Source organism: Nerophis ophidion, linkage group LG08, assembly GCF_033978795.1.
Source record: "Nerophis ophidion isolate RoL-2023_Sa linkage group LG08, RoL_Noph_v1.0, whole genome shotgun sequence".
Classification (NCBI taxonomy): domain Eukaryota; kingdom Metazoa; phylum Chordata; class Actinopteri; order Syngnathiformes; family Syngnathidae; genus Nerophis; species Nerophis ophidion.
In genome coordinates, this window is record NC_084618.1 from 61,084,711 (window position 1) to 61,098,107 (window position 13,397).

The 13,397-nt window shown below is 44.8% G+C and overlaps 1 protein-coding gene across 1 annotated transcript in view; it reads left to right on the plus strand.

The window, feature by feature from the left end:
• LOC133558094 (SH3 and multiple ankyrin repeat domains protein 1-like) overlaps positions 1 to 2,501 on the plus strand; it is an 88,910-nt gene extending 86,409 nt beyond the window's left edge. The window contains exons 27-28 of the mRNA XM_061909201.1: positions 1 to 818; positions 946 to 2,501. The exon at positions 1 to 818 is cut by the window's left edge and continues 61 nt beyond it. Coding sequence (XP_061765185.1) covers positions 1 to 818; positions 946 to 1,000 — 873 coding nt within the window. The 3' untranslated portion in view covers positions 1,001 to 2,501. The remainder of the gene's footprint in view (positions 819 to 945) is intronic.
• Positions 2,502 to 13,397: the final 10,896 nt, after the last annotated feature.

Genomic DNA, 13,397 nt, shown 5'->3' on the forward strand with positions numbered 1-13,397 from the left:
TTACCCACCTCCTCGCCTCAACACCGTCAGGTTCTCCCACCCAATCTATCTGCTGCCCCTTCTGTGTCCCCTTCCCCTCAAGTCCCGGTGCAGCGCAACTGGACCCGTTCCCCTTCTCCTCAAATGCCTTCATCCCCGGTCCACTCTCACCCTCCCCATTCGCCCACCTTCTGTCCTTACCCGACGTCGCCCAAGCATCGCTCTAAGATGCGGCGGCAAACGTTCGATTTCCAGTGCAGCCCCACTAAGGAGATGCGTTCATCAGTGTCCAGACGCCGTGCCCCCAGCCCGCTAATCTATAATACTGAACAGCCTAGCCCCATCCCTCCCAGACCCTCTTCCCTGCCCATCCTTCCCAGTACACCTGTCTACAACAACCCTTTTGAATTCCCGGGCCCTTCTTCCCCCCTAGGAGACCCCTACTCAGCCTCAACACCGCCATTGTTCTCCCCCTCTGGTGTGTCAAGTGCTAACCCGCTACTCGTCTCCCGCTCTCTCTCCCCCACTCATTACCTCTCCGGAGCCTCTTCCCCTTTGCACTTACCCCCTAGCCCATCTTGCCTCAACTTCCCCCAGCTTAACCAGCCTCCCCCGGCCAAACCCTTTGCCCTCAAGCCTCTGCCCTACTGGACCAAGTACGATGTGGCCGACTGGCTGGTTTACCTAAACCTGGGCGAACACAGAGAGCGTTTTATTGATAACGAAATAGACGGATCTCATTTGCCTTCACTTACCAAGGATGACTTCTTGGACTTGGGGGTAACTCGCGTGGGGCATCGAATGAACATCGAAAGGGCGCTGAAGAAACTCACTGACAGGTGAGGGAGGACTTTATCAGCAGGGTCAGGAACCTGGATCGCCCCTTTTTTCCTTTTCAAAGGCATATAATTTGTTATTTTTATTCCCCTTTATGTTTCCTTTCTTCCTTTCTTGTTGGTTCCCCAGGCCCCTCTCCTCCCCTTTGCATGTCTCATGTACTTCCCCCAGATACACGGATTAAGAGTAATGGGGTGAAAGATGACAAAACACATGACAAAAAGGAACATTACCAGAAGAAGAACGGTGGATGTTTTATTTGCACATTTACTGCAAAGACTCCCGCTTTGAAATGAGGTAAATCACTAAATGCAAAAACTTTTCATAGACAAGGTGATTGGCACACCGTTCTAAAAGGGTAAACGCGAATAAAATGTTGCCAGAAACGCAAGGACCCCCATCGTGACGTCACTTGAAGTCTGGCCAAAGTCAGTGAGAGGGTGACAAAAATGTTTTCTCTTTTTATCTATTTGCTATATCTCCCCAAAATGACTCCTAATAACAGGTTTGTATGTATGTTACTTGAGAGCACTAGATATAATAGCTTACGTGTTTAACAGGATTCACTAATATTAGGTGCATTAAGAGCAATCATTCGAACTATTTTCAATTCATTCAAATTTGTGATACAGATTATGGTTATGGAAGTGAAATAGGCTTGAATTTATTTATTACAAAGGAGTATTAGGGCTACACTGAAAATAAAATGAGTCATAATGTAATGAGAATAAGGTCAGAGTTTTATCATTTTAATTTATTTACTTCACAAAAAAATGATTGTTTGATATTAATTATTTAATTTAAGTTTTTTGTTCTTGTCATATTTGAAATTGTCTTTCTTCCTGTAATATTTTGACTTTTTTTTTCACGTTACCTTTACAGCCCTCATATTATTGTATTACTTGTAATATTACGACTTCGTTCTCATAATAAATTAACTTTATTCCTGTAATTAACAAGAACGCAACGGTATCAAAATGTTTTTTTCTTGTAATATTGTACATCACAGTTTGGAAATTCTTTTATCACAGATATTTTGTCATAATATAATGAAGTATTTTGACCATTGAGACTTTTCCCTTCACAATATATTTTTTCCATAATATTTTAAGATGTGTAATAATACTTTTTCTCGGTTTTAATCATAATATTATGGCTTTTGAGTATACCTATTTGAACTCTATTGAACTATTCAAACTTTTTTGATTATGATAACAACCTTTCCTGCCATGTTATGTTTAGAATTAAAGTTTTACTATTTCACAACTCTTGTACTTATTACTTTGAAGTTTTATTGTACTATTTCAACTTTTTCATGTTACCTGACTTTTTTTGCCAAACATTTAGATTTTTTTTTGTCATAATATTCCGAGGACTTTTGTTTATAATGCAATTTACCTTGTAATAATGTGACAGCGTTATTTTTCAAGTTATACAACTTTTCTTTACATACATTTGGACTTTCTCATAAGACTACTGTAAGACATTATTGTTACTTTTTCCATGTATTATTTTGACTTGTTTTTACGTATTATCCATTAATTTAGGTTTAAGGGTTTAAGCTGGAGTCTATCCCAGTTGACTTTGGGCAACTGGACTGGTCGTTAGCCAGTTGCAGACATCATGTAATGTTGACTTAACTTACCTAATAATTCAACTAAATAAACCATTATTATTGTGACTTATTTCTGACTTTCATATAATTATTTTTTTCTTGTAATATTTTAAGTTTTTAATGTAAAATCATGGCTGTTTCCACATAATATCTGAACTTAAACTCTGACCTCATTACTTCTTGTTTTCTTTTCTTGTGGTATCATGTTCTTCTTTTTTTGAGTGTGGCCCTAATACTTGAAATTGTACCTTGTGGTTCTGAAAATGTAAACATGGAGAGGAATAACAGTGTTTTTATTACTTACAGACTGCAAGTCACTTTTTTGTACTTTCTTGGTGTCATAGCACAAGTGGAGGGATTGATGCCATACTGTTCCTGTAGGTTCCGTGATCACAAAGGGCTTTTTTAACTGCTTCACCTCCTGTGCTACTGTTCGAAATACCTTTTTTTTTTTTTGCTGCTTGTTGTCGAAATCTTTCTTGCCTGATCCACACAATTTGGCCTATTTCATTTTAGAGAAACACATGCATAAAATAGAGCGGCCTGGAGTTTCGTGTTTTAAGAATCTATTGTCTTCCAAACTCTTTTGTTTGGTTGCTTTTTTGGTGTTGGGAAGTCTCTGATTTCTGTCAATGCTGCTCGCCCTGTGATGACCTTTAGTGAAGCAGACACATGTTAGTTTTAATGCATATTCTCGCCATGTGAGTAACTAAACATGACTTGTGTATTCTCCTCACGCTGAGTCGCCTCAGTGCTGTTTGTGTGATGACGGGACTGAGCGGTAGTGTAGACGACACTACATGTGTATGATTTATATAAAGTATTTTAGCTCTAGTCAAATGTATAATGAATATGACTACATACAGTATGGGTGTAAGTATGCAGAGTTTTAAAGAAGTATATATGAATATAAAGTACAGTTTTAAATAAAATGCAGTACATTCTAAATAAAATGATTATAGAACTGTGTTGAAATCAATTCTGAAATGATTATTTCTGTTTTAGTACATCTTGAAATGATGAAAAAACATAAAGCATGTTTTAAGTCCAGCGTGAGCTAATAAGGCAGAAGATTGGAGCTCACTTAACAATTCGCTTTCAAAGAAAACCAGCCAACCAACAAAAAAATAATGAGAATTGTCTCTTCTTTTTTATTTTGCTAACATTCTTTGCTTTCTTATTTGACGTCTCATAAATTGAATACACTGAAAAAAATGTAATTATTGATTTACTTCTACCTCATGTATTCTCTGTTAATGTGAAAGATGAGGATGGTCCTTACGTCAATATTCAAACGTAATATATACATTTTAATATGCAGCACTCAAAATGTGTCTTATCCTAATGTATTTTTTATTACAAATATTTTATTTTTATTCATAAAATGGATTTTATTTATTAATTTTATATTTATATATCCATCCATCCATATTCTTCCGCTTATCCGAGGTCGGGTCGCGAGGGCAACAGCCTAAGCAGGGCAACCCAGACTTCCCTCTCCCCAGCCACTTCGTCTAGCTCTTCCCGGGGGATCCCGAGGCGTTCCCAGGCCAGCCGGGAGACATAGTCTTCCCAACGTGTCCTGGGTCTTCCCCGTGGCCTCCTACCGGTTGGACGTGCCCTAAACACCTCCCTAGGGAGGCGTTCGGGTGACATCCTGACCAGATGCCCGAACCACCTCATCTGGCTCCTCTCGATGTGAAGGAGCAGCGGCTTTACTTTGAGTTCCTCCCGGATGGCAGAGTTTCTCACCCTATCTCTAAGGGAGAGCCCCGCCACACGGCGGAGGAAACTCATTTCGGCCGCTTGTACCCGTGATCTTATCCTTTCGGTCATGACCCAAAGCTCATGACCATAGGTGAGGATGGGAACGTAGATCGACCGGTAAATTGAGAGCTTTGCCTTCCGGCTCAGCTCCTTCTTCACCACAACGGATCGGTACAACGTCCGCATTACTGAAGACGCCGCACCGATCCGCCTGTCGATCTCACGATCCACTCTTCCCCCACTCGTGAACAAGACTCCTTGGTACTTGAACTCCTCCACTTGGGGCAGGGTCTCCTCCCCAACCCGGAGATGGCATTCCACCCTTTTCCGGGCGAGAACCATGGACTCGGACTTGGAGATGCTGATTCTCATTCCGGTCGCTTCACACTCGGCTGCGAACCGATCCAGTGAGAGCTGAAGATCCCGGTCAGATGAAGCCATCAGGACCACATCATCTGCAAAAAGCAGAGACCTAATCCTGCGGTCACCAAACCGGAACCCCTCAACGCCTTGACTGCGCCTAGAACAGAACAGAATCGGTGACAAAGGACAGCCTTGGCGGAGTCCAACCCTCACTGGAAATGTGTTCGACTTACTGCCGGCAATGCGGACCAAGCTCTGGCACTGATCGTACAGGGAGCGGACCGCCACAATAAGACAGTCCGATACCCCATACTCTCTGAGCACCCCCCACAGGACTTCCCGAGGGACAAGGTCGAATGCCTTCTCCAAGTCCATGAAGCACATGTAGACTGGTTGGGCAAACTCCCACGCACCCTCAAGAACCCTGCGGAGAGTATAGAGCTGGTCCACAGTTCCACGACCAGGACGAAAACCACACTGTTCCTCCTGAATCCGAGGCCCGACCATCCGGCGTAGCCTCCTCTCCAGTACACCTGAATAAACCTTACCGGGAAGGCTGAGGAGTGTGATCCCACGATAGTTGGAACACACCCTCCGGTCCCCCTTCTTAAAGAGAGGAACCACCACCCCGGTCTGCCAATCCAGAGGTACCGCCCCCGATGTCCACGCGATGCTGCAGAGTCTTGTCAACCAAGACAGCCCCACAGCATCCGGAGCCTTAAGGAACTCCGGGCGGACCTCTTCCACCCCTGGGGCCTTGCCACCGAGGAGCTTTTTAACTACCTCAGCGACCTCAGCCCCAGAAATAGGAGAGTCCACCACAGATTCCCCAGGCACTGCTTCCTCATAGGAAGACGTGTTGGTGGGATTGAGGAGGTCTTCGAAGTATTCCTTCCACCTATCCACAACATCTGCAGTCGAGGTCAGCAGAACACCATCCGCACCATACACGGTGTTGATAGTGCACTGCTTCCCCTTCCTGAGGCGGCGGATGGTGGTCCAGAATCGCTTCGAAGCCGTCCGGAAGTCGTTTTCCATGGCTTCCCCGAACTCCTCCCATGTCCGAGTTTTTGCCTCAGCGACCGCTGAAGCTGGACACCGCTTGGCCTGTCGGTACCTGTCCACTGCCTCCGGAGTCCTATGAGCCAAAAGGACCCGACAGGACTCCTTCTTCAGCTTGACGGCATCCCTCACCGCTGGTGTCCACTAAGGGGTTTTAGGATTGCCGCCCCGACAAGCACCAACTACCTTGCGGCCACAGCTCCGATCAGCCGCCTCGACAATAGAGGTGCGGAACATGGTCCACTCGGACTCAATCTCCTGCACCTCCCTCGTGACATGTTCGAAGTTCTTCCGGAGGTGGGAATTGAAACTTTCTCTGACAGGAGACTCTGCCAGACGTTCCCAGCAGACCCTCACAATGCGTTTGGGCCTCCCAGGTCTGTTCGGCATCCTCCCCCACCATCGCAGCACACTCACCACCAGGTGGTGATCGGTAGAAAGCTCCGCCCCTCTCTTCACCCGAGTGTCCAAAACATAAGGCCGCAAATCCGATGACACAACTACAAAGTCGATCATGGAACTGCGGCCTAGGGTGTCCTGCTGCCAAGTGCACATATGGACACCCTTATGTTTGAAAATGGTGTTTGTTATGGACAAACTGTGATGAGCACAAAAGTCCAATAACAAAACACCACTCGGGTTCAGATCCGGGCGGCCATTCTTCCCAATCACGCCTCTCCAGGTTTCACTGTCGTTGCCAACGTGAGCGTTGAAGTCCCCCAGTAGGACAAGGGAATCACCCGGGGGAGCACTTTCCAGTACTCCCTCTAGTGCTCCCAAAAAGGGTGGGTACTCTGAACTGCTGTTTGGTGCATAAGCACAAACAACAGTCAGGACCCGTCCCCCCACCCGAAGGCGGAGGGAGGCTACCCTTTCGTCCACCGGATTAAACTCCAACGTGCAGGCTTTGAGCCGGGGGGCAACAAGAATTGCCACCCCAGCCCGTCGCCTCTCACTGCCGGCAACGCCAGAGTGGAAGAGGGTCCTGTCCGTCTCGAGAGAAGTGGTTCCAGAGCCCTTGCTGTGCGTCGAAGTGAGTCCGACTATATCCAGCCGGAACTTCTCAACTTCGGGCACTAGCTCAGGCTCTTTCCCCCCCAGTGCCCAGTGAGGGGACGTTCCACGTCCCAAGAGATAGCTTCTGTAGCCGAGGATTGGACTGCCAAGTGCCCTGCCTTCGGCTGCCGCCCAGCTCACATTGCACCCGACCTCTATGGCCCCTGCTATGAGTGGTGAGCCCATTGGAGGGGTGACCCACGTTGCCTCTTCGGGCTGTGCCCGGCCGGGCCCCATGGGAACAGGCCCGGCCACCAGGCGCTCGCCATCGTGCCCCACCTCTGGGCCTGGCTCCAGAGGGAGGCCCCGATGACCCGCGTCCGGGCGAGGGAAATCTGGGTCTATGTTTTTTCTTCATCATAAAGGTCTTCGAACTGCTCTTTGTCTGATCCCTCACCTAGAACCTGTTTGCCTTGGGAGACCCTACCAGGGGGCATAAAGCCCCCGGACAACATAGCTCCTAGGATCAGTGGGACACGCAAACTCCTCTACCACGATAAGGTGGCAGCTCAGAGAGGAGATATTTATATATGTTAAGTTTATTTGGATTTTCTCAGCTACACTCCTTTTGGCAAATTTTGACCTTTTTAGTGTGTTTGCTAATCTGAGTTATTCTTATCTTATTTTATTGTAGTTATTTTCTCATTTTGTTTAATTCAGGTCAACGTTTGGTTTACTTTAGTTTAGTTGATTTCTTTTAAGCTTAGTTTGTATTCATTTAATCTTAGTGCAAATTAGCTCCAATTGGCTAATTTAGCTTGTTTTGTGTTATTTTCTATTTTAATTTCCTCATATATTATTTTGTCTTAACTATGTTTTTATTAGATGGTTATTTCATCTCAATTCATCGTAGTTTAGTTTAAATTAAATCTCTGTTCACCTTGCTTTAGTTGCTTTAATCTTTTTAAACATTTAGCTAGGTTGAGTTTAACATATCTTAAACTTAATTGATCTTATTTTATCTCAAATTGGCCGAGCTATTTTAGCCTGATCATTTTCGTTTTTCTTAGTTTTGTCCCCCAGGTCAGTTTAGCTCATTCTCACTTCCAATTAATCAATTTGACCTTTTTTATGTTACTTTTGATAACTGCGGTTTTATTATTGTTTTGCTCATCTTAGTTTAGTTGACTAATTTATCTTATTATAGTTCCGCTTAATTAAACTTGGTTTTGTGCAGCTTTTTTTTTTTAGCTTCACCATTAATTTAATCAAATGTTTTATCGTATTGTGTTTTCTCTTAGCAAAGGTCTGCAATTTGTTAGTTTGTCTCATACAATTTGTATCTCAATTTAATTTATTTGATAATTTTCCCTTGTTTATTTAACTAAGATAAACCTACCTCATTTTGATTTTATTAGCTCTTTTTTTCTTAATTATCTTAGCTCACTCCCCTAACTTATTGTGTATGCTCGGCTTTGCTCTGCTTATTTTATTGTATTTTATTTTATTTTAGCTAAACATTATTTTAAGATTAGTTTATCTTAGCTAATTTCTGTGCTGTCACCTTATCGTGATAAAGGAGTTTGTGTGTCCCAATGATCCTAGGAACTATGTTGTCCAGGGACTTCTATGCCCCATGGTAGGGTCTCCCAAGACAAACAGGTCACAGGTGAGGGATCAGACAAAGAGCAGCTAAAAGACTTTTGTGGAAAAGAAAAAACAAGGACTCAGATTTGCCTCGCCTGTCCCCATGGCACAGCCCAAAGAGGCAACGTGCCCCCCCCCCCCCCCCCCCCCCCTCAATAGGCTCACCACTCATGGGAGGGGCCGTAGATTGACTGATTGATTGAAACTTTTATTAGTAGATTGCACAGTACAATACATATTCCGTACAACTGACCACTAAATGGGAAAACCTGAACAAGATTTTCAACTTGTTTAAGTCAGGGTCCACGTTAATCAATTCATGGTACAAATATATACTATCAGAATCAGCTTTATTGTCATTACGCAGGGTAACGAGATTGAGGCCATGCCATACAGTGCGATTTGTGCATGCAAGAAAACAATGTGTAAATATATAAAAATAAAAAAAATATAGAAGTGATGAAAAGTATAGAAGTGATTAAAAAAATATAGAAGTGTTTTTTTACAAATGTACACTCTATACAGTGGGTGAAATTAATATACTGTATACATGAATATCCACATGAAAAAACAGAGTGGTTGGTGGAATGGGTTATTGCACCGAAGAGAAGGCAGTTATAAGGGTCAGGATGGTTATGGCCCTGGGGAAGAAGCTGTTCTTTAGCCTGTTTGTCTTGGTTTTAATGCACCTGTAGCGCTTCCCAGAGGGCAGCAGGTGGAACAGGTCAGAGCCAGGGTGGGTGCTGTCCTTGATGATGGCACTGGCTCTGTTGAGGCAGCGGGAGGTGTAGATGTCCATCAGAGAGGAGAGAGGGCGGCCGATGATCTTCTGAGCCGTCTTGAGTACTCTTTGCAGCCTCTCTCTGTCTGCTGCAGTGCAGCTGCCGTACCACACTGTAATACAGTAGGTCAGCAGGCTCTCGATGGACGAGCGGTAGAAGGTCAGCAGCAGGTCAAGCTTCAGGTTGTACTTCCCGGGGACTCTCAGGAAGTGTAGCTGCTGCTGAGCCTTCTTGATGATTGATGTGGTGTTGACTGTACAGGAAAAGTCGTTAGAGATGTGGACTCCAAGGTACCTGAAGGTGGGGACCGTCTCCACACGCTCGCCGTTGATATAGAGGGGGGCAGGGTCGGTGCTGCTCCTCCTGAAGTCGACAATGATCTCTCTGGTCTTGCTGGTGTTGAGAGCGAGGTTGTTCTCCGAAGACATGGCCGTCAGTTTCAGGACGTCCTCCCTGTAGGCAGCCTCGTCACCCCATGAGATGAGCCCGAACACTGTGGTATCGTCAGCGAACTTGACGATAAGGCTGTCACTGTGGGCTGGACTGCAGGCATGGGTGTAGAGGCAGTAGAGCATAATATCATCATAATACAGTCATCACACAAGTTAATCATCAGAGTAAATACATTGAATTATTTACAATCCGGGGGGTGGGATGTGGAGGGGGGGTTGATATCAGCACTTCAGTCATCATCAATTGCATCATCTGAGAAATGGTCTGGTGCAGTGTGAGCTGGGTGGCAGCCGAAGGCAGGGCACTTGGTGGTCCGATCCTCAAACACATAAGATAGCTCTTGGGACGTGGGGGGAAGGAGCCTGAGCTGGAACGCAAAGGTGGAGAAGTTCCGGCTAGATATAGTCAGAGTCATTTTGACGCACAGCAATGGCTCTGGAAACAGTTCTCTCAATAGGGGCTGGACTACTCTTCCACTCTGGCGTTGCACGCAGTGAGAGGCGACGGGCTGGGTTGGCAATTCTTGTTGCCCCTGGCTCAAAGCCTGCACGTTGGAATTTTACTCAGTAGACGAGAGGGTAGTTTCCATGCGCCTTCGGGTGGGGGGACGGTTCCTGACTGTTGTTTGGGCTTACGCACCAAACAGAAGCTCAGGGTACCCACCCTTTTTAGATACACTCGAGGGAGTACTGGAGAGTGCTGCCTCAGGTGATTCCCTTGTTCTGTTGGGTGACTTCAACGCTCATATTGGCAACGACAGTGAAACCTGGAGAGGCGTGATTGGAATAATTGCCACCCGGATTTGAACTCGAGTGGTGTTTTGTTTTTGGAGGCAGCGGACAGGTACCAACAGGCCAAGCAATGTGCGGCTTTGGTGGTCACGGAGGCAAAAACTCGGACATGGGAGGAGTTCGGGGAAGCCATGGAAAACGATTTCCGGACGGGTTTGAAGCGATTTTGGACCACCAGCCACCGCCTCAGGAAGAGGAAGCAGTGCACTGTCAACACCATGTATGGTGCGGATCGTGTGCTGCTGACCTTGACTGCGGAGGTTGTAGATTGGTAGAGGGAATACTTGGAAGACCTCCTCGATCCGACCAACACGACTTTCTATAAGGAAGCAGTGCCTGGGGAATCTGTGGTGGGCTTTCCTATTTTTGGCGCTGAGGTTGCCGATGTAGTTAAAAAGTTCCTCGTTGGCAAGCCCCTGGGGGTGGATGAGATCTGCCCGGAGTTCCTTAAGGCTCTGGATGCTGTGTGGCTGTCTTGGTTGACAAGACTCTGCAACATTGCGTGAACATTGGGGACGGTACCTCTGGTTTGGCAGACCGGGGTGATGGTTCCTCCCTTTAAGAAGGGGAATCGTAGGGTGTGTTCCAACTATTGTGGGATCACACTCCTCAGCCTTCCCAGTAAGGTCTATTAAGGTGTACTGGAGAGGAGGCTACGCCGGATAGTCGAACTTCGGATTCAGGAGGAGCAATGTGGTTTTCGTCCTGGTCGTGGAACTGTGGACCAGCTCTATACTCTCGGCAGGGTTTTTGAGGGTGCATCGGAGTTTGCCCAACCAGTCTAAATGTGCTTAGTGGACTTGGAGAAGGCATTTGACCGTGTCCCTCAGGAAATCCTGTGGGGAGTGCTCAGAGAGTATGGGGTATCAGACTAATTGTGGCGGTCCACTCCTTGTATGATCAGTGTCAGAGCTCGGTCCGCATTGTAAGTAAGTAAGTCGGACCTGTTTTCAGTGAGGGTTGGACCATGCCTGGGCTGCCTTTTGTCACCAATTCTACAAAATTTCTAGGCAGAGTTAGGGCGTTTGGGGGATCTGGTTTGGTGGCTGCAGGATTAGCTCTCTGCTTTTTGTAGATAATGTGGTGGCTTCATCTGGCCAGGATCTTCAACTCTCACTGGATCGGTTCACTGCCAGGTGTGAAGCGACTGGAATGAAAATCAGCATCTCCACGTCCGAGTCCGTGTTTCTCACCCGGAAAAGGGTGGGGTGCCATCTCTGGGTTGGGGAAGAGAAAGAAATCCATGTCAGAAAACCAACAAATTTAGCTGAACTGCACCAATTTTGTCAAGAGGAGTGGTCAAAAATTCAACCAGAAACTTGTGGATGGCTACCTAACCCGCCTTATTGCATTGAAACTTGCCAAGGGACATGTAACCAAATATTAACATTGCTTTATTTATACTTATGAACCAGAAGATTTGGTCACATTTTCAGTAGACCCAACATAAATTTATTAAATAAACAAACTTCATGAATGTTTTTGTGACAAACAAGTATGTGCTCCAATCACTCTATCACAAAAAAATAAAAGAGTTGTGGAAATTATTGAAAACTAAAGACAGCCATGACATTATGTCCTTCACTAGTGTATGTAAACTTTTGACCAGAACTTTATGTACTTACATGTACAACGTTTTTGGATGTTTTGTGCATAGTTTGAAAGGCAGCATAGACTAAATCTACATTACCAATATTGTAAGTCACCTCTTGCTAGCATTTTTCACTAGTGATAATGCATAAAGAAGAATGACAACTGTTTTTGTCTCACATAAGGATTAACAATGAAAATTAAAAAAAAAAGTGCAGTCAGTCAATCTACCCCAGAGCAGCTGTAGCTACAAATGCTGCAGAGCTGGGTGTACAAAGAGTATGGACAACTTAGTTTCAGACGATCTCTTGAATCATTGGTCCAAAGCGCTCAATATTTTATTTTTTCATCAGGAAAAATAATGTCAGAACGACCGCAATTTCTACATTGTAATACACACTGCATGCTTTAGTTCACAGCCGCACACACCCTTGGTAGCTAACATGGCACCTGATGATTAGTTGTTCATACTCTTCTTTATACACACCTCTGAATGTGGAGTGAACGAATAATGGGTTTTTAAGTACCATCCGCGTTCAGTCGCTGGTTTTAGCATGTTTAATAAGAATCAGAATAAAGAATATGTCACTCCAAAATTCTTAGTGAGGGAAAAAGACAAGAATGTATATAGGGTTAGAGTTTGTTGATCGGGGTCAAAGAAATCCTTGAATGTGTCTCTGATGGGCACATCATGTCAAGGGTGGTGAGCGTTGCTTGCAGTAGGCGTTAAAAATACAAAGACCCGCACAATTTGAGAAATCATTCTAATTAAGTGCAACTTGTTAGCAAAAAGTTGCCCACAGTCTGGTGACGGTTGCGCAACAAAGTGCATTTTTTTTTTTTTAAACAACTGCAATCAAAAGAGTGAAAGGCAGTGGCTTTGGTTCCACATTCCAGTAAGATGCTTGAGGACGCTGCAATAAAGGATTAGATCCTGATGGAAAAGTGAATAATATTTCAAAAACATCCGCCTTCTTTAAAGAGGAACATTATCACAATTTCAGAAGGGTTGAAACCAATAAAAATCAGTTCCCAGTGGCTTATTTTATTTTTCCAAGTTTTTTTCAAAATTTTACCCATCATGGAATATACCGAAAAAAGCCTTTAAAGTGCCGGATTTTCGCTATATGTGTATCCACCCGTCCATTTTCCTGTGACGTCACTGTGTGACGCCAATACAAACAAACATGGCAGATAGAACAGAAAGATATAGCGACATTAGCTCGGATTCAGACTCGGATTTTAGCGGTTTAAGCGATTCAACAGATTACGCATGTATTGAAATGGATGGTTGGAGTGTGGAGGCAGATAGCGAAAACAAAATTGAAGAAGAAACTGAAGCTATTGAGCCATATCACGACAGACAAAGGCAACGAGGACGAATTCGGCGATCGCCTTCTAACCAACGATTGCATCTTTTGACCACTGGAACAACTTAAATCCGTCGATTGGTAAGTGTTTGTTTGGCTTTAAATGTGGGTGGAGGGAAAGGCTGGATGCAAATATAGCTACAAA